The 21,931-nt window shown below is 38.9% G+C and overlaps 1 protein-coding gene across 3 annotated transcripts; it reads left to right on the top strand.

The window, feature by feature from the left end:
* Window positions 1-542: 542 nt before the first annotated feature.
* On the top strand, window positions 543-20,540 carry LOC148425150 (apoptosis regulator BAX). 3 transcript variants are annotated; one of them, XM_088413912.1, is made up of 7 exons: window positions 543-587; window positions 678-786; window positions 6,810-6,858; window positions 8,160-8,321; window positions 14,403-14,535; window positions 16,397-16,501; window positions 16,578-20,540. In XM_088413912.1, the coding sequence occupies exons 2-7, from the start codon at window positions 717-719 to the stop codon at window positions 16,674-16,676; spliced, it is 618 nt and encodes a 205-aa protein (XP_088270038.1). In that variant the 5' UTR covers window positions 543-587; window positions 678-716; the 3' UTR covers window positions 16,677-20,540. The 3 variants fall into 3 exon arrangements, 2 of the variants coding, with proteins under 2 accessions (XP_088270038.1, XP_088270037.1); XR_015865481.1 differs by having other exon boundaries at window positions 548-786; window positions 16,578-16,773; window positions 16,854-20,540; XM_088413911.1 differs by having other exon boundaries at window positions 548-786.
* Window positions 20,541-21,931: the final 1,391 nt, after the last annotated feature.

The following is a 21,931-nucleotide window of genomic DNA, read 5'->3' as shown; positions in this document are numbered from 1 at the left end:
AGTGTAATGCAAAACATTTCAAATATAGTAATATTGTAATGTAACTAATTAATTTGAAATGACAGTAATACGTAATTAAAAAAAAGCAATACAATTTTGAAGTAACTTGCCCAACACTGGTAATGTAACTAATTACTTTAGAATGACAGTAATAAGTAATAAACAATGCAGTACAGTTTTGAAATAATTTGCCTAACACTGGGTATATTAGACATTTTAAATTGCACTTAGGTGTGATTGTGAGTGAGACCGCTTGTTCGTCTTTATGTGCCCTGCATTTGGCTGGCAACTCGTTCAGAGTGGATAAGCGGTTAAGAAAATGGATAGATGGATTGATTTTACGTGTTGTTGCCACCCCAGGTAGTTATTCACGTGGCAAAATCTCCAGTTCCTGACTGCCCCCTGTATGTCAGAAGGCGTAAAATAACTTGGGAGTGTTATGATACTCTCACACCTGGGAGAGGCAGTATCCTGCCACGAGTGAAAAAAAACGTGCATGCTTTAGTGTGCACTAAACTGGAGCGTGGAGGTAACAGAGAAGACTATCCCCATGTCCCTTTCATTTCCTCGTTCCTCAAACCTTTGACGTAATAGGCACGTTCGAACGAGACATTCTTCTGTTTGATTCTTCAGCGTGTTTTATATTTCATTATTCTCACTATTATATCCAAATACAGTATAGTTGTGTGACCGCGTCAAAACAAGACTCTTGGATTATGTCTGACAACCGGGAAAAGGAGAACAACGACGAAGAACAACAACTTCTCGGTGCCGTGGGTGGGGAAGGTATGTCGAGCAACACCGTCTTATCTTGCACACATGAAACGATGTGAACTTTTACATTAAACTGAATTTTAGCGTTTAGTCCAGCGCTCAAGTTTTCAAAGCTCGAAAAGCATTTTAAGGAAGTGTTTGTCAACCGCTTGCTTGCCTGACAAATTGCAACTTTGTTAGCAAAGTTTTACAAGTCGCGAGCTTTGTTCACTACCTGGAAAACTGCGGACTACTATTAATTAAATAAAGCACCCCAGAGTCAAATTCGATCTTAATTTAGTGAGTATTTAAGTTCTTTGGAGATTTTACGTGTACAGAGGTGCAGACTGAAGAATGTAAAAATTGGTCAAAGATGTGTCAGCCATAAACCCAAATGTGAATGAAGCTCAAGTGTAGCTTGGGGATTGGACATATTAACCAGATATTATTCAATATGCTCTTCGTTCAGAATAATTTGATAAATACTAACATTATTGAGTAATCTGAAGTTCAGTAATTACGATCTATGAATTTTTTGATTGTTCTAATTAGCTTGTAGATACTTATTACAGGTGTATCATTAACCTACTGAAAAGAAAACGTAGCTCAACGTAGCTTTTTTGAACTAGTCTTGCTTTTGTCACCCCCCCACCTGTATATATGTGTGAGGATTGGGGGAGGGGGGCATGTAAGGTAATTTAGGGGTCATTATCATGCAAAAGGTTACTTCGATAACGGACAGGCCAAGGACTTTTAGTACCTCTGCCTTTTTGACTGCTGGACAACCCGTTCAACTAACTGTGTCTCACCTTTTCAACAAAACCAGCATGTTGCTAACAACTATACCAGCAGGGCAACAGTCTACACTACAGGCTGGCCCTGCTCCACGGCTGTGGCTCAGTTCTAGCTGAGGTTTGTGGCTTATAAACTTGTAATGCCAGATTTTGAAAATATATTAAAATCAAGCTAGTACAACATCTGAGAAGTGTGGAATTGGGCATATACTGCTAATTGTATTGCAAAAGAAGTTACAAAAAATACTTTGTAATGTTTATGTTAAAGGGTAGGTGTTTTTTTTTTTTTTTTTTTGCTAGACACCAGCAAGCAAATGTGTGAATCTGTTCGAGGTGTCAATTTATGCAACAACTATGAAATAGAACCGAAAAGATGTGAATCAATGGCTGCGTTCAAAAAGAGTTTAAAAATTTAAAAAGAACTATTTATATATACGTCTAAATTGAATAAGAGAATGTATAAAATTTTGGATAATTTGTGATGTGTAGATTTGATATACAGTACACAGTTTAGATGATGTTATCCATGGAATTATGATTGTATATATGAATCAAATGGAATGTGTTTTCATGTTACGTAACGTATCAAAAAAAGGTCACGAAAAAAGATGCTATTGAAGTGTTGATTTTGATTTTGAACTGCTATTTAACTAACAGTATTCTGTTAGTGTTGAAAATATCCATCCATCCATTTTCTATAAATATCTTGGGACAAAAAAAGGATGTTGGCAGAAAATTTCAAAACTTCAAAAAAGTTTTTAAACTAAAACTAAACTAAAACTGAAACTTTTTAAAAGTTTTTAAACTAAAAACTAAAACAAAAAAATATAAACTTCATATACCACCTTTTTGCACAAAGACCTGATGTTATTACCTGCGACTTATAGTCCAGTGCGGCTTATCCATGACAAAAATAGTTTTTTACTCATATTTTGATGCTGCGGCTTATATAAAGGTGTGGCTTATAGTACGGAAAATATGGTACTCAACTAGTGATGTAAGAAAACTCAGGACTCAACTTGGACTAAGGGCAATAAAAAACAACAACGTGCGACATAGACAATGACACGACTATTGACTGAACAAAAACTGGTGACTTAAATAAATTTCAAACTTGAGGAAACACGAAACAGCTGGGGAGGAACAAAAAGGCAGATGAAGCTGACTAGATGACACAAGGAGGGCGGGTGGGTACACAGGTGGAAACAAATCATGCTAATGAGAACAGGCATGAAGGAAATCAAATGGGAACAAGACAAGAATTAAAAAGAGGACACTAATTTGAAAATACAGAAATCCCCCCGAAAAAAAAACAACCCGTACCAACAACAGAAACATGACATGTGTGGCCCAGTAATCTGTATATCCAGTAAAAAATAAAATTAAAAAAAAAAAAAAATATATATATATATATATATATATATATATATATATATATATATATATATATATATATATATATATATATATATATATATATATACATACACCAGATTGCAGCAAAGGGTTGCTCGAATGGTGACAGAAGAACCTAAGACAACTACAAAACATTCAACAACAAAAAATTCAAGCTGACCTTCAGACACAAGTTACAATTTCTGCAATGTGAACTATCCGCCGCCAACTCACTGAAAGAGGGCTCTATGGTAGGAGACTGTGAAGGGAATCATATATTAGGTTGTTATCACTATGTGCTTATTTGTGTAGAATAGTGTGCATTGCTATCCATCTATGCAGTCCTTTTTTTTTTTTTTTTTTTTGATACTGTTATTTGAAATGCCCTTGATTTGATAGCAGACTTAAAACTCATTCGAACTCTTTTACAGAAGAAACCCGCACGTATAAACAGTTAAGTAGGAAACTTGAAGTTGAAAAACTTGAAGTTGAAAAACTTGAACTTGAAACCAAACTCAAGGTCTTCCATCAGGCTTAGTGCTATATCTTGCTGAAATATAAAGATGCTCTTGGTTTAGCTAAAACAAATTATTTCTTCAGAATAATTGGTCTTAATAAATACAAATCTAAATATTTATTTGATACGGTAACTAAGCTAACACAACAGCAGCAGACCACTCAGAACTCCCCTCCATTCAGCGCACGTTTTCATGCAGTGGTTATACTCAGAGGATTCAGCTAATGAACAAAATAAAAGGATGCTGCGCCACAAACCCACTCGGGTTCTGTGATTGATGACGTAAGATTGGACAATCACGCTAATAAAAATTTGATAACCCTCTCCCAGTTTGATTTAGTATCTCTGAATTGTTCTACACACCTGGTTAATACAGCAAAACTGACAACCTGCACACTCGACCCATTTCCGGGCAAACTTCTTTATAGACTTTTTGTTTTTAGAATCATCTTTCTTGAATCTTATCAATGCCACCCTCCTCTTGCACGGCACTGGAGCACGGTATGAGAAGCGTTTAAGATTGGTGATATGCATAAATATGATAATAAATATGATGAAATTCAAATATATATGCCTTTAGAAATAACAAATCCACATAAGTGCTGTAAATTGGAGGTTGAATCTGGATAATTGTACCATTGGCCAAAGTGGCTTAGCTAAAAACCCCGGCTTGATTTTCGACTCAATTCTTTATTTTCAAAAGCCTTTAAAGAACACTATGAGAACTGCGTTCTTTCACCTTAACAATATCACTAAGATTCGCTCTATTCTATCCCCTGGCGATGCCGAAACATTAATTAATGTGGTTTTTACATGCTGCCTTGACAACTTTAACGTAGTTTTTTGGACTTCCCATGTCTTGCATCAAAATCCTACAGGCAGTACAAAATTTAGCAGCAAAACTCTTGACAAGTTCGAGAGAGTTCGATCATATTACCCTAATACTAACCTACCTGCATTGGGTTCCAGTTTCATTTTTGTGAGGGTGTGAATGAGATCGTTAATTTTGTCACTCTGTAGTGATGTAGAATTTACCTCTGACTCCCTTGCACTTAGTAAACCGGGTTTCAAATGAAATGCACAAAGCATAACTGATGGACTTCTGAAACTTTGGTGAGGGGGTGGGGGGGGCAATTTTTTATCAAATGCGACCCAGGCCATTGGGTATGTGGTACTAAATCCGATACGTATCCGATCAAGCAATACACGTCACAATTCTGTTCTCAAAAAGTCGCAAGCAGCTTGGAAAAAAACAAAATAACAATAGCAAACGAGGTGAAGGTGAGCACTTGCATGCTTGGAGTAAGTGAGGCACTTGCTCGAAGCAAGCGACAGGGATGTTGCTGGCACTGCACAAAATGCCATGACATAAAACCTCACCCTACACCTTTTTAATTTACTTCTTAAATTTAAGAAATCGCAAATACAGTCGGCCCCCGGCTTACGAGCACCCTGATTTACGAACAATTCGCCTTACGAGCGTGGATCAGGGGGAATTTTGTCCTCCGCTTACGAACAAACCTCTCGCCTTACGAGCAATTCGACATGCCGGCCATTGAGTATATAGATATGTTCTCGTTTAATTGCGTCAGTTAAATCAACAGTAGCGACAGCATTAATCATCAGTAGATGCTTGGGGCAGTATCGTGAACGCTATTGCTCTTACAACGTCACACTGACTGTCTCACTCACGGTGTCTAAATATATTACCATTTAAGTGTAGTGTTTGTACAGCTAAAGGGAAAAACAGCTGACATGAAATTAAATGTGCCGATTGCAGGACAAAGAATTGTCATTGGTTTAAATGTGTGTTTTTTTTAAAATTAATTGTCAATACATTCCAACCGTTTAAAAAAAAAAGTGCGAATAATTATCAGTCAGTCACGGAGATGCGAATATGCTATTGGTCGATTAAGGTCACCCGGTCTCACTCACGGAGATGCTATTGGCCGGCGTTACACGTCAATCACAGAAATGCCGATATGCTATTGGCCGAACGCCTTTATCTAGCTTGATGGGACAGGATGGAAGTAAGGAGAGAAAATTAGTGAAAAACGGAATGTTGTGAAGACTTTGCAAACTTTATCTGTTAGACATAGCTTCTAAAATTACTAGCAGCGGTAAAGAAAGAAATAAGAGGATGATGTTTTAGTATCTGCGTGATTTGCACCCTGACTGAAAGAGTTACTGTAACACTGTAAGAGCAATAGCATTTCCATCGCCGTGTTGACTTTGAGCGTAGGGCTCTGTCCCCCTCTGCTTACACCCAGCTCAAGTCTCGTCGTTTTAAAGGTAAAAGCTATATATCCATTGTAATTATTATGTAATGTAAGAGTGCAGCAGATTATGTCACTCGATTTTAATATATGTATACAGTGTGTCGTTTTTACCTAAGGCTTCGGCGCGCGTTGCACGCATTCACGAATTAACATGGGTTTGGATTGCCCGCTATACGAGCAATTCGAGATACGAGCGTAGCCGCTGAACGGATTAAGTTCGTAACCCGGGGGCCCACTGTATTAGGGTTCCACTTTGACAGCCATTTCAACATCGCCACGTACTTTATGCACACCGCTGTCTGTGACTTCCATGCGTATGCGGCACAGTTTTGGGCTCTTAAGCATTCAAATACAGATCACATACAGGTTGCATTTATTTGGAAACGTGAACATCCTCACAAAAAAATTTGTAATTAAGCCCTGCAGTGTGAACCTAGCCTTTGAAATCATCGCCACAACCTTCCAGATGGCGGACAAACATTCTACTGCGGAGCCATGTGGCCCCTAAGTAATGGAATCTTATAATTGTAATGGAATCTTATAATTCTTCACAATTCTAAATGTTGTTTTTTACTTAAGTGTAATTTTGTTGGGCAAGACTGGTATACTGTATGTATGCATTTGAATTCATGACACCCTGAGTGCGGATGACATGATGAACAATGTCCTTTTGGTCATTTTGATTGTACGCTCAGGGTGAAAGTTATTAATACTCAAGTAAAAACATTTCACTCATATGAAAGATTCTTTCAGATTCTGTGTGTGGTTTAATAGTATCAATATTTATTTAAATAGAAAGTCAGTCTGAACAGTTGCCATGGCAAACAATGGTCACAACTTAGCTCCGCTCCTGGCATAGTTGGAGTTTTGTTTATGAAATACTTGTACTTGGAAAAAAAATAATGGTAACGTTTCATTATAAACAGCAAAGCAAGGTACCATGGTATTTTCTCATACATGTATACAGTCCACCCTAGACTCATATTTACCTTTTGATGTCAAACCCAAATGTTCAATACTTTGGTGTGGAGTTGATCTGAAGACTAATCAAACATCTGTCACCTTTAACAGATGTCATTGATGATCCCATCCTAGAGCAAGGAGCAATTGTCCTCAGAGGGTAAGTCCGATCAAAACTTTTTAATGGACTTCGTTATTTTTGTTGGCTTGATTTATTTTTCGTTTGAATATTTCTTTTTTTTGGTAGACATTCAGGTCTTGTATAGAACTACCTGTAGTTTCTGACATGGTAAAAATATAAACAAACAAACAAAAAAAAGTGTCATTAAAATACAAACGTGCAAAGGATGTGCTTGGATGACAACAACTTTCTGTTCCCTTTGAAATCAACCTAAGAGGATTATATATAATTCAGAACTATGATGCCACTAACATGTTACACCAATATGGCAATTATATTTGGTAACTACAATCATAAAACAATCTAATCTTGTGAGAACAGAATGCCTCGAGATTTAACGTTTGTGCACTAGACGAGATCTATTTTCTCTTGGCTGTTTTTGACATTGGGTCCACTGGAGAATGTGCATCCCTTTTTATGCTCTGCATGATCAAGGGTGGACATAATTTTTTTTTATTGTGGGTTACTCACATGAATACCAGGATATAATAGTGATCCCTCGCTACTTCACGCCTCCGTTAGCGCGCCATCAGTGCATCGCAGATTGTTTTTTTTTTGTTTTTTGTTTTTTTATGAAGAAAAAAAGCTATATTGCGGAGAGGTGCAAATGTGAAGGTTCCCTGCATGCCAGAGAGACAAGCTAACTGTAAAAGCACATGCCACAAGCATTCTCTTAGCCGCTCGTGTGTGACTGACTCAGAGAACTTCCTCCCCAATGACCAAAAAAAAAAAAAAAGTAGGACTGTTCTCATCTGACTGGCCAGGCAATCTGTGAGTCAGCTCAAGGGGCACTCAAGCTACGGACACCAATGAGAAGTGGATTTCAATTTATGAGCTGGGGTGGATTAGAACTCCTGCTCTGATTGGTTGATTGTCTCACTGAGAGACAATCTTGTGTCTTGTAGAAGTGCAAGCATCTTTTTTTCACTGCGGAGGAAATTCTCTGAGTCAATCACACACCAGCGGCTAAAAGAGACGGACAGGCAAGGAGAAAAGAAAGCTTTGGGATCCTCTTACCTTTAGTAATTTGAATTTTAGTTTTAAGTAAATATGTGTACTGCAGCAATATTTAAATATGTAATGTATATATACATTTTACATTCAAAATATTCAGGTACCCACATAAGCACACACAAAAATTTTTTTGGAGGGGTTGATGCTACTTCACGGTTTTTCATTTATCACGGGGATGGAGGGTCCGGTCCCGCGAAAAACAAGGGATCTTATTCCATTGATTAAGCGTTTTTCTATGGATCTTTTTTTTTTTCTCTCAATCACAGGTATGTGATTGAGCGAATGAACACAGAAGACCCAAATCAGCATGTGACCTATGAGGATTTAGGTGGACGATCAAATGAACAAGAAGAACCACAAATCAAAGAAATTGTGGAACAGCTACTTAAGATAGCCGATGAGATGAACAGGAATGCAGAGCTCCAACGGTAGGGTTTAAACAGATCAACTGATTACTGCTTGGGTCATATACTTCCTTTACTAATAAACAAAGTTTTTCAAAAGCTTATTTTCCTTTGTTAATTAAGACACAGGGTTTCATTTTCTTCTAGGTGCTGGTCTCCATTTTTTTGTTCTACACTTTTTTTCAGAAAAAAAACCCATTTTGTTGTGTCACAAATTTTGCATTGCGATAATTAAAAGCACAATCTGTATACTCTTTGAATTGACATATTAAAATAATATTTACCGTATTTCCACACTATAAGGCGCACCGGATTATAAGGCGCACCCTCAATTAATGACATATTTTAAAACTTTTTTCCATATAGAAGGCGCACCGGATTATAAGGCGCACCCTCAATTAATAACATATTTTAAAACTTTTTCAATCACAATATAGTAATACTCAAAGTAATAACAATAATTACTCAAATAATAATTCTAAACTCTCAATAGCATAATAACTCAATGTCAATATGACCAACCTTGTTCAACACCCAAAAGAAACAGGTAAAGCTTACTTTATCAGTCCATTCCCCATCTATGAATCCCAATCTCAATATTGATCCATGTATAAGGCGCACCTGATTATAAGGCGCACCATCAGCTTTCTAAAAAAATATAAGGCTTTTAGGTGCGCCTTATAGTGCGGAAAATACGGTATATTGAATTCCACTTTCAGATTTTCTGCTTTTATTTCAATTTCCATGTTTTGAAAAACTCGCGACACGTGGGCATGCATTTTGCTGAATGCACCAGCAACAAATTCAGCTTGTGTGCTAAACTGTGTAAAATGGCTTTGGGTACTCTGTTTAATTTTAGCTGCTCCAGCTGCTCCATCATAGGTCTGAGCTGCAAGCTTTTCAAAAGTCATACTTCTCCAACACTCCCAGGATATACTCGGCAATTGGAGTTTGTTTGTCCTCGCTCACGTCATCATAATCCCAAAATGCCTCCTTCACCTCACAAACCATTTCTGTTTGGGCCACATAGCGCAATATAACAGAAATGTGTGCTTGATTTGTGACTTCTATGGTTTCATCAACTTCTACAGCAACAAATGAGGCTGCACGGATCTCCTTCTTTATGTCATTTCTAGTTACGTCCACGATTGCGTCAGTTAAATCATTCTGTATTCTGTTTGGCAAGCCAGAAAATACAGTGGATGTCTTCAAAATGTCTATCTAGCCTGTCATCTTTCTCTGCAAAAGCATGTAAGAGTTCAGTATAGTTGCCACAATTGTGAGAGTTTGTACTTTCATTTCCACAAAATGTTAGCTGCTGTTTGGCAAGGAAACAGGTCATTAATTAGATTTTTTATAATCTATATAATATGTTAAGTCTTCTTTGTTCATCTAAAGCCAAGTCAATCCTTGTCATTCCAAGAGTTTTTAGCACGATCTGGCTTTGGATGTGAATGGTGGACTGCTCATGATGAATGATGCTTTGTTGTACATTTTTAAGGTCAAAATAGCCCATTTGCGTCCAGACACTGTCATAACACGATGCAAATAAAAGGCAGGAGAAGCAGAAAAGGCAGTTTCTGAGTGGACATCCACAGAGCCAGCGTTTTCGTGTGTAGTCTGTGTTAAATGAGCGGGTTCTCTGGTCCGTGTTCTGAAGCAAGTTTTTTATGTCTTAGGTCTGGCGTCAGTCTTACTTTAGATTTTATTTCCTTCTTTGGGTTGAAAACCAAAGATTACAATTGTTTAAGTTTCTGAATAGAGTCCATTATTACAAATGTTTGACAACACCGCAACACAACTCGAAAAAATAGAGGACCCTGCACTTGAGCTACCTGTAAATTGCTAATTGCACTGCCACTCCCTGACACCATTACTGCCCCCAACAGGAAGACTGAAAATGAGGAGAAATTAGCCTCCCTATGCACCACTTGTCATCCATAATTGCAATGCAGATATACAATCATTGAATGGCACAAGAAACACATTCCAGAAATATAGTTAATGACAAAAAAAACCCACATCATTACTTCAATCAGCGAAATTATTAATATTTAGTTCATATAGTAATCGTATTTGATCATTGAACAGCAACAAAAAGAGAGTGCACAGTAGGCCAGGCCAATTGAGGGCATCCAGGCCTCCAGATGAGGGCCCTCATCTGGAGGGGTCACCAAACTTTTTAAAACTGAGAGCTGCTACTTTGGTACTGAGTGATACCAAGGGCTACCAGTTTATGTGGAAACACCAATGACGTTTATGATTTTTCACAATAATTAAGGAACAGCTGTAGTAAATATGGAAATCATGTGTAATATGTAATGTAAATGTAATACATGTAAAATTGTTTGTAAAATTCATAGAAAATCACCAAAGTTCTTTATCTTGTAAGCTATTTGCAGAACAGGCCTATGGGCCACTCATGTGATTGCATTGGTGACCCCCGCGCTGCAGTATGTTGGAGCTGTCTCACTGTGTACATTGCTTAGTCTCTGAGTACTTTATTGGTAAACGTGAAATCCAAAATACAATATAAAAACGGCAATTAAAATACAATTTAAAAACTGCAATTAAAATATAAAATAAAAACGGCATAATTACTTTATAAAATCACTGGAAAGATACAACTATTTAATTGATTATTCCATTCTATCTTAGTTTTTTTTCCATGATGACCCCATGTCACTGGCCAAGCTGGATGTCATCACGAATTGACAATAGGCATGGGACGATAACCGGATTACCGGTATATGGCGGTTTTAGAAGTCACGGTTATTTAAAACCGTCCAAGTCTGTCCAAACCGGTCTGTCCAAATTTATATTTTTTTCGCTCCCGCGCCATTTACCTTAACAGGTAGCTGCAAATGTAGCTTTCATTGTGTATCATACATAGGTCCTCATTTCCTGCAGCATTTTCTTTTTTCGTCGGCTACGGCTAACTATCGCATGTAAAGTGTATCAATTATGGGTAAAATAGGACCCCCCCCCCGGTTGCCTAAAGCTGTCACTAGCGATCTTGGACGTTACCAAATGCCTAGCGGCGTTATTCAAAACAAACGCAAAGTGGCCGAAGCGGGCGAGAGCCCGAGTGACAGGAAGATTCGCAAGTGACAGGAGGTTAGTTTATCTGTACGTATGTGCATGTGTGAGTGCGTGTGTGGGGAAATAGTCAGTACAAAATAACAGAATCCACATTGTACTATTAATTGATACACATAGTAGTTGGAAATAGTCAACGTAAAATGGCAGAATCCACATTGTACTATTCATTGATACACATAATTGTTGAATGATCATTTTAAAAAATATTGTTATTTCATACTTATTAAGTGCCCATATTTCAGTTAAAATTGGGATGTGTTCAATCAGAAAAAATTCATTTATATGTTTTATTGGTGTGCAAAACCCGTGTTGCTCACTAAACTCAATCTTTTTCTTTTTTTTTTTAGCATGGTAAATGTTTGTTATTTTAACAAACGCTGTCTTAAACATTTTGTTTAAAAAAATATGTAGAAAAATGGCAATTTACCAAAAAATGTTTTATAATGGAGAAAAATGGCAATTTTTCCTCAAAAGATTTTAAATCTATGTAGATAGATAGATAGATAGATAGATACTTTATTCATCCCCGTAGGGAAATTCACATTACCAGCAGTATCCTCAAGTCGAGATATAAAATATGAGAAATAAAGTACACAAGATACACATAAGTCCAGTACAGAAGTATACTTAAGGTGCTTGTTAACAGTGTAAACAGAATAGTGTGAATCGTTGGAGTCTAGTGCAAGTATAATTAAGGTGCTTGTATAAAGTGAATAGTGCAGTGCAGAGTATGAGGTTTAGAGTTTAATGTGAGCTTTTACTGCCCCGGGTGGAGTTGAAGAGCCTCATGGCATGGGGGAGGAATGATCTCCTCAGCCTGTCCGTGGAGCAGGACAGTGACAGCAATCTGTCACTGAAGCAGCTCCTCTGTCTGTGGATGATGCTGTGTAGTGGATGCGTTGGATTGTCCATGATTGATAGCAGCTTGTTTAGCGCTCGTCGCTCAGCCACAGTTGTCAGACTGTCCAGCTCTGTGCCCACAACCGAGCCCGCCTTCCTCACCAGTTTATCCAGACGCGAGGCGTCCTTCTTCTTGGTGCTGCCTCCCCAGCACACTACTGCGTAGAGGAGGGCGCTCGCCACAACAGTCTGGTAGAACATCTGCAGGAGCTTTTTGCAGATGTTGAAGGACGCCAGCCTTCTGAGGAAGTACAGTCGGCTCTGTCCTTTCCTGCACAGAGCTTCTGTGTTGGTAGTCCAATCCAGTTTATTGTCCAGCTGCACACCCAGGTATTTGTAGGTCTGGACAAACTCTACACATTCTCCTTTGATGGTTACTGGTTCCGGATGGGGTTTAGGCCTCCTGAAGTCCACCACCATCTCCCTGGTCTTGGTGGTGTTCAGGTGCAGATGGTTAGCGTCGCTCCATGAGACAAAGTCCTGGATCAGTTTCCTGTACTCCCCCTCCTGCCCACTCCTGATACATCCCACGATAGCAGTGTCGTCTGCAAACTTCTGCACGTGGCAGGACTCAGAGTTGTACTGGAAGTCTGACGTATACAGGGTGAACAGGACAGGAGACAGCACGGTCCCCTGTGGCGCTCCTGTGCTGCTGACAACAGTGTCGGACGTACAGCCCCCCAGTCTCACGTACTGGGGTCTGCCTGTCAGGTAGTCCGTAATCCATGCCACAAGGTGTGAGCCTACTCCCATCTCTGTCAGTTTACCACTGAGCAGCAGAGGCTGTATGGTGTTGAAGGCGCTGGAGAAGTCCAAAAAAGTAATCCTCACTGCACCACTGCCACTGTCCAGGTGAGAGAGGGATCGGTGTAGCATATAGATTATAGCGTCCTCCACTCCTACCTTCTCCTGGTAGGCAAACTGCAGGGGGTCAGTGGCATGGCGGACCTGTGGCCTCAGGTGGTGTAGCAGCAACCGCTCCATGGTCTTCATCACGTGTGATGTCAGGGCGACCGGCCTGAAGTCGTTGAGCTCCTCCGGTCGTGGTTTCTTTGGGACTGGGATAATGCAGGATGTCTTCCACAGCTGGGGGACCCTCCCCCGTTGCAGGCTCAGGTTGAAGATGCGCTGTAGAGGGTCTCCCAGCTCCAACGCACAAGCCTTCAGCAGTCGCGGGGATACTCCATCTGGACCTGCTGCCTTGTTGGGTCGCAGCCTCCTCAGCTCTCCACACACCTGGGCTGCAGTGATCTTGGGTGGGGGGGGGATGTCCTCCTCTGTGCTGGTGTCTAGGGGGGGAGGGTGAGCTAGGAGGGAAGCTGCAGTACTCCGGGGTGGGAACGAGTGGGGGTGGTCAAACCTGTTGAAAAAGTTATTCAGCTGGTTGACTCTCCCCCTATCTCCTTCCATGGCAGCACCCCGCTTTGTGCTGCAGCCGGTGATAGTCTTCATTCCATCCCACACCTCCTTTATGCTGTTGTTCTGCAGCTTCCGCTCCAATTTCCTCCTGTACTGCTCCTTCGCCTCCCGGAGCTGGACTCTGAGCTCCCTCTGCACCCGCTTTAGCTCCTGCTGATCACCGTCTTTAAAGGCCCTCTTCTTCTGGTTCAGAAGGCCTTTGATGTCGCTCGTGATCCAGGGCTTATTGTTAGCATAGCAGCGAACAGTTCTTACAGGAACAACAGTGTCCATGCAGAAGTTGATGTAGTCTGTAGTGCAGTTTGCCACCTCCTCAATGTCTCCCCCATGTGACCCCTGCAGTACATCCCAGTCTGTAGATTCAAAGCAGTCTCTCAGAGCCTGCTCTGCCTCAGTAGACCACTTCCTGAATGACCTGCTCTGCCTCAGTAGACCACTTCCTGAATGTTTCGTGAGTTGTAATTTCAATACCGTGATATCGCAATATTGGTGGTACTGTAAAGTGAATATTGTCACTGACTGCAGTGTACTGTCAGAATCTGATATCCCCCCATGCCTAATTGACACGATGAATCCTTAAGACTGACCAATGGATTTTCATTTTGAAAATCTGGTCACCCCACATTTCGCTACCAAAATTTCACTGCAAGTGATGACTTACATATTTCCTTTTCTCATTCTCAGACTAATCAACCAGGTTCAAGGAAACTGTGCTCAGGATATTTTCATGCAGGTGGCCAGAAACATCTTTGCTGACGGCATCAACTGGGGTCGGGTTGTGGCTCTTTTTCATCTAGCGTACAGACTCATATACAAGGTAACAACACGCCAAAGTGATATGTTAGACAAACTTACACACTGACTGGGAAAGTGAAAACTGAATCTATGAATTCTCAACATATGAAGTTATGCTTTTGTATCATTCGGTTTACCATTAAAATCCTAAATGTTGGAGTTGTAATACGTGTTATAGTACTGTAAACAGCTGCTAATCCAAGTATTTATGAAAGACCATAGCAGGTCCAGGCCAAATCCTGTATAAGTTAAGGTTTCCTATTGGCTCCTGGGTGAGCATGCCATTGAACAGAACTCAAACCTTTCAAAGGTAATCATTGACAGATATGCAATATTAGTACCAGAGGTGGGCACTTCATCAGCACTGACAGACTGTCCTTCAGTCTGTCGCCTGTTTTGCTGACGGACCGACAAATGACAGGAATACTGGAAAAAAATGGCAAAATAAAAATGGCGTAAAAATTTGCTTACTGAAATATAATTCAACTGACTTGGATGTTTATCTGCTGTATTGCTGCATCTTTATAATTTAAACTGCAATCAGCCTGCAGTCAGTGTGACAAAATTCACTTTACAGTACCACCAAGCAGTGGAGAAATAGGTTCAATTGGGTAAATAAACTGTGTTGGTTCAAGTCACTACTTGTCGTTCACAGCTATATTACAGCTGACTTTACCAGAGATTTGTAGTTACTCCCTTTCTTAGTCCTCATTTCATTTATTGCTGATAAGAGTATTCTGGATACGTTTCCAGTAACCAAAGAACGCAGACCGAATTTGCATTCTTATCACTGATTGGCCCTTGGCCAGGAAATTCAAGATAGAAGTTTTTAATCCCCTAATTAAAGACATTTTTTTTTGTAAATTCAAGATCAGCAATACTTTGCTTCACTTGTAGTGTATATGAGGGATAAAATTTAGACAAATGTTAATGAAACCATCTCCTACAGGCTCCTACAGACAGGCAGTTATAAATGACACTCTACATCTACCATTTCAGAGTCATGTAAAATATGATAATGTTGTTCAGTGGGCATGATTGTTAATTGCACTCTCATCCCTTGTATTAAACATGATGGTGTGTCTAGGGTTAAACGCCCTTAGTTGGCTTTGTTTTTGTATTACACATATTACTGTGTTGTGTTTCAGTTGCAGTGTAACTGTAAAACCACAAACAAGGTTAAACTTTAAGTCTAAATCATAAAACAGGAAAAAAATATTATGAGTGCAGATAGAGGTGGATCAGCGCCTGATGAATGACAGACCAGATTATTTTTTGAAAAATGTCGCCCTTTAGTGGTGGTAGAAGGTTGGGCTTTTGCACCCATGAAATGACGAACAGACAATTCCAATTTCATCTGGCCTGAAAAAAATGACAGACCTATGATGATGGAAAGGGGGTGGGGCTATGGCGAATGTCGGACCAGCAAAAAAGAAAAAAAAAAAAAAAAAAAAATATATATATATATATATATATATATATATATATATATATATATGTAAACGCAACAGAAAATAAGTGCAATTATCTAAAAATTACTCAGGAGGGAGGCAAAACAAGAAACAACCATGACAAGTCATGACAGTTGTTGATGTTAATTGTAAAGCAGGATAAATGCCTTAAATGCCTGGGACGAAAAAACTCTGCATTCCGCATTGTAACCGGAAAAAAACGTCAGCCAGAGACACCACTGTGTGTGTGTGTGTGTACATATATATATATATATAATTATATATATATATATATATATATATATATATATATATATATATATATATATATATATATATATATATATATATATATATATATATATAATTATTATTATATATAATATAATATATAGAGTTTTTAGATTTTGTTATTTTTGGTTTATCCCAAAGGCCCTGACCACAAATCATCTAGAGAACATCAGACTTATCATCAGCTGGGTTCTACAGGTTATCAAAGAACAACTCCACTATTGGCTTGTCCAGCAGGGAGGCTGGGTGAGTTATGCATTAATATTATTACCACAGGTATTGCTTTACTGAACTATAGTTTTTTTTCTGCCTTTCATTGTAGGAAGGTGTAATCAATGGATGGTCTCGCTGGAGGACATTCACGGTAGTAGCATCAATGATTTTGGTGGCAACCATTGTTTTTTATAGAAGAACACGCTGAAAAAACTTTCAGTCCCATAAACAACGATTCTGTAAAGAAGTACCTGCAACCAGCATTTTAATTTGAAATTGAGAAGCACTTGCTGGACATACAAGGAGTAAGTTTTGAATCCAGAGGTACTTTTAGGGGATGGGAAAGTCAGTTAAAAAAGAACTCATTCTGCTTGGCTCTCAACAGAGGTGGTCCCTTTTCGCTCCGCTCATCTCCCACCCGTATCTCCCTGCTTTGCTGACTTTGTCCTGTACTGCATTGGTCTCGAGTCTCAACTATTAATTTATCCTGTTGTATTTTCTTCTGAAAAGCTAAACAATGACTTGGTCAGCTGAGCTCTCAACTCATTTGACAGAATTGTCTTGATGAGAAGAGCAGATACAAGGGAGCCTTCTTGTCCCACTAGGATATTTGCCACTGGATAACCATGGATTCCTGGAAAAGTGGAAGATTGTGTGCCTATCGTTCTTGTCCATAGAGTACAATATATGCAGGACATCTTCATTATTGCGTAATCCTGATAATAGGGATGCACCTTATAGGATTGAAGGGGGTCCCGGTTTGATGGTGTGGGATGAGACTGGGGAAAACGATTGTCATCATGGAGAAGTTGGCATCTCGCCTTGAAGAATTGATTGCTAATTGCTATTTTTTTTTCTAATCAAAGCCCCATTAAGCGTCATGCAAAAAACTCAAGATTGACCACACTGTTTGTCGGCCAGTCCCCAAAACAACTATTATCTCCATCTATTATCTGGAGTTTTCTCCTGGAGGAGGACTTCTGCTACATGACAATAATAAGGATAAGGACTTTCTCTATGCAAGAGACAATATGTTTGGCACATCAACTGAAGGACACTCCAAAACACACACAGAAACACACAACCTTGCTCCCCCCCACAATATCTGTGTGGCATTTTCCTCGTGTTTTTCTTTCCTCATCAAAGATCTTGGGGGGGCCATATTGCGTGTACCGCCAGGTCTTCCCATTAGTGTTGTTTTCGTCAGGCTTGACAAAAAAAAAGTGACGTCAGACCCCTTATTTCTATGATGAAAATGAGATGACGACAAATGTCACCATAGCTCTGTAAAGACTAAATTGTGACCAAAATTGTGAAAATTGTTAGTTGGTGACCCAATAGATTGTGAGTGCAAAGTGTCAAAGAGTCCAGCTGCTTGGTCCAAATGATTACGCCCCCATCATCAGCCTACCGCTTGCCCCTCATGTCCACACAAACACTGAATGATCACACTCTAATCATCAGTACGCGTAACCTCACGCGTGCACACACATAGACACAGAGAGAGAGAGAGAGAAGGGACTGGGCTTGTCCGCAAACACATACACACACACCATGGCAGAGGCAGTAGGGCCAGGTGGTCGTAAAAATAGGGATGGTATATGGTAGTACTTTACCAAGTACTTACCATACTGTCCAAGGGACAGTAAAATAGATGGGGATACGAATCAGAAGATAGCGCCACCTCGATGTCCTCGTGTTGTGTCTTCAAACTCACAGGAACAAATACAACAAATCTTAAGAGGCACCTGAAGGCTAGCCATCCTATATTTGCGAAGGTAAGCTGCCTGCAACTTAGGCTAGCCCTGTAATACATTTTTAGTTTTTGTATTAAGCCTAAAGTTTTGTGGTGGTGCTTGCATATCCACCATGGAAACTCATGCTAGACATCAACGGAGAGATCTACTGCTAGTTTGCATGTAGACAAGGCCTCAGCAGGGTCTAAATGATGTCTACCTAACTCTCTTGAAAGCTTAAAACAGTTAGGATGTTTCATTCATTACTTAAATGTATTATTTTAATAAAACATTTATTTAAATATTGAAACATTTATTTACTTGATGACACATTTATTTAATTAAACATTTATTTAATTAATGACTCAACAAATCTTTTCATTAATTCAACACTTATGTAATTGTTGAATGTTACATTTATTTACAGAATTTTGGGCCTCCATAGTAACTAAAATTACTGTATTTTCCGCACTATAAGACGCACCAGATTATAAGGCGCACCCTCAAATAATGACATATTTTAAAACCTTTTCCATATATAAAGCGCACCGGATTATAAGGCGCACCCTCAATTAATGACATATTTTAAAACTTTTTCAATAACAATATAGTAATACTCAAAATAACAATAACTCAAATAATAACTCTAAACTCTCAATAGCATAATAACTCAATGTCAGTATGACCAACCTTGTTCAACTGTAAACACACAAACGAAAACTTACTTTATCAGTTCATTCTCCATCTACGAATCCCTATCTCAATATTGATCCATATATACGGTGCACCTTATTATAAGGCGCACCATTAGCTTTTTTAAAAAAATAATGCTTTTAGGTGTGCCTTATAGTGCGTAAAATACGGTACTCACTAAAACCAATACGTTGGACACTGTGACAGCTTCATTGTTCTCGTAAATTGCCAGTCACATATAACGACCACAGTTTAAGGAACTTTATTGTAGCTGAATAATTGGACTAAATCATTTTGAGTTTTCCTTGACTAAAAGTTGACGAAAGGTTTTTGAATTTTCTGCGACTACAACTTCTGTTGGTCATTGTCTTTGTATGTTTCCTGAATCTGTTAAGTGAAATTTTGTTGCCTTGTACTTCTAAAGATGTAATGTCAAAAAAATAAATAAATAAAATACTTGAACCCTTGGAAGACTTAATACCAAGGCATTCTCTGGAGTAATTAAGATGCATTAATATGTCATGGCAATTATAAAATAGACATAACACCCCAACACTTTTAAAATGGAAACTTTCAGCCTAGTACAGCCTAGTAACTAGCACAAGTATTTTTCCATACTGAGCAAGAGAGTTGTAGAAGGGCTCTACAATAACCCTTGCACTAGTAGCATTGTTGCTACTGCCTTTTTCAACTGGTCGCACCGCACAGGATTTGGACACACACTTTTCTGACCATATTTGCTGATGTCTGTGTTTGCATACCCTGATATCATATGACAAAAAGACAGTGATATTTGCTCAACATTTTCCTGTAACAAGGACTGTCTGCCACAAGTGGCGGATGGCAAAACAGATCAATTATTTTAAATAACTTTAGAGAAGACTTGGAAAAATTGTTTTGCTTTTATGTGAACATTGTTTTCTTGAACACTGAGGGGCTAGCTTTTGATGCGCAATGAGGTCGTCCAATGTAGTCCTTACCAACTACGGATATGTGATCACATTGCAGGGAATAGGTTTCTCTCCAAAACAATTCAGTGTTTTTGTAAGTTTTATTCATAATTGTATTTCATGTATTTTTTAAGATTCCTTGTTTGAAGGGTCTTAACACCACCACCTGGTGGGCCACTTATTATAGGCAAACATTAAAACTTCAACCTGACAGGTGGTGAATTCCTATTGGTGTCTTATTTGTATATAGGGCACATTGTGCTTCGATAACTCTCTTTGACTTCCTGAGCCATATGTTGGGGTGTTAGGTCCATATTTGATAAGCCCTACTGGATTTTATTTCTCTGCAAGGCATGAGACTAGACATCACGAGGGCATAGATTACAGTGTTTTTGTTATTTTTATTCACTTTGCTTTTAAAGTCTGTAAACATGTTTGTTTGTTTGTTTTTAACTGTCTTGTCTGGAGAGTCTTAACACCAATACCTAGTGGGACAATTCTATCCAAACACAGAAAGTTCCTGCACATCCTAACAGGTGCTGAAGACCTATGTGTACCTTATTTGTATATAACTTATATTGTGTTTCTCCAACTCTGTTCGACCTACTGAGGAAGGCTATCTTGGCTGAAACGCGTCGGGTGTTATGTCTAATTTTGATATGCCATGAGTTATTAAAGGTATTTTAACTTTAACCGGAGAGTTGCTTGGGTTTTTATTTATTTATTTATTTATTTTTTGGACTGCATTTTAAGTTGTTTGCATAAATTATTTTTAGGCCATGAAAAATTCAATCATAAATCAAAGAAAGGGTTAGGCCAATGGTTGAAACTGCTGAAGATCACTGTCTCTCCTGTGTTATCCTAAATAGAAATTGGTGCACACTGTCCTTTGGACATTCTTGTCTTTGTAGCCATCACAAACTGTTCTATGTTGTCTTTAACTCATTCATTTCCAGCCGGACAAGCTTATCTTAACACGACACAAATATAACTCACAGATGTAACAAATATAACTTACAGATGTAAACACAAGAAAATATAGTTTACAAAAGATGGTATTAATTCTGTTTTGCGATAGTTTTTACATTGTTGCCAAAGTGTTAGTGCGTCTAATACACGGTAATATAGAAAATAACAAAATGAAGGGTCTTATACACGGGTGCATCTTATATTTGGGGAATTAAGGTATTTCATTCACTAATCTCCTATATGCTTCATCTTGCTGAAAATATTTCCTTTTGATGATGCAGGATTGTCAATGAATTGTTAAGAAATAATGAATGAATGGCCGCACATGTGGAGTACAAAACATGGAAATTTCAGTACTATTTTATATTCGTTCCATAAATTGACACCTTGAACAGATACACACATTTGCTATATCGGTGGATTGTCTCCTGATGGCTTGGGAAAAACAAACAAACAAACCTGCAGATAAGACGCACTGGTCTATAAGCTGCAGGGTTAAAAGAAGTTGGAGGAAAAAAGTTGCAGATTATAGTCCGAAATACACCGTAACTAGGAGTTGCTGCTGCACTTCTTTAACTAAATGGCCAGAGTGTGTTATAACACATTACAAACCCTCATTATTACTGAATGCATTAGTAATACGGGAGTATACAGACACTGTCCTCTCCTACATTAAGAACTATACAGACATTTTAAAGGTAAAAAAAATGCATTCAAGTTTTCCCTAATCGGTAAGCCTGGATGAACAGCAACGTCCTCAATCTCTTCAAATTCTCAAACGCCGCCTTCGGGTCTTGCAATAAAACCCAAAATAATGAGGCCTGAACTTATCTGAAGAGAGGCATCAATGAGGCTAAGAAAGATTGAGGACCCCTTCATTGACAATGACCTGAGAACATTGTGGAAAGAAATCCCAACACATCTCAAATTACTCGGACAGTGGCCATGTGCCTGTGGGCAGCAACCCTGCATCTCTGGACACCAACGGTTCTCGGGCTGAGGAACCGATTTGTAATCTTCGCCTGCTTCTGTGGGGGAAAATTTGTACGCTTCATACGTGAGTTTGAGCTTTTCGTAAACTAGTAAGTGTACGTGACATGGGTCTAGTGTTATAT

The sequence above is a fragment of the Hippichthys cyanospilos genome, chromosome 4, assembly GCF_059441005.1.
Source record: "Hippichthys cyanospilos isolate Australia breed blue-spotted pipefish chromosome 4, RoL_Hcya_1.0, whole genome shotgun sequence".
In the NCBI taxonomy this organism is placed as follows: Eukaryota; Metazoa; Chordata; class Actinopteri; order Syngnathiformes; family Syngnathidae; genus Hippichthys; species Hippichthys cyanospilos.
The sequence above is the reverse complement of the archived record's forward strand: the minus strand, read 5'-3'. Positions and strand labels throughout refer to the sequence as shown.

Excerpts from the sequence above, each read along its gene's own strand:
- LOC148425150 (XM_088413912.1), top strand. The coding sequence starts at position 717 with ATGTCTGACAACCGGGAAAAGGAGAACAACGACGAAGAACAACAACTT. Across the intron at positions 6,859-8,159 it reads GGAGCAATTGTCCTCAGAGG|GTATGTGATTGAGCGAATGA; the intron begins GTAAGTCCGATC and ends TCTCAATCACAG. Across the intron at positions 14,536-16,396 it reads CGTACAGACTCATATACAAG|GCCCTGACCACAAATCATCT; the intron begins GTAACAACACGC and ends TTTATCCCAAAG.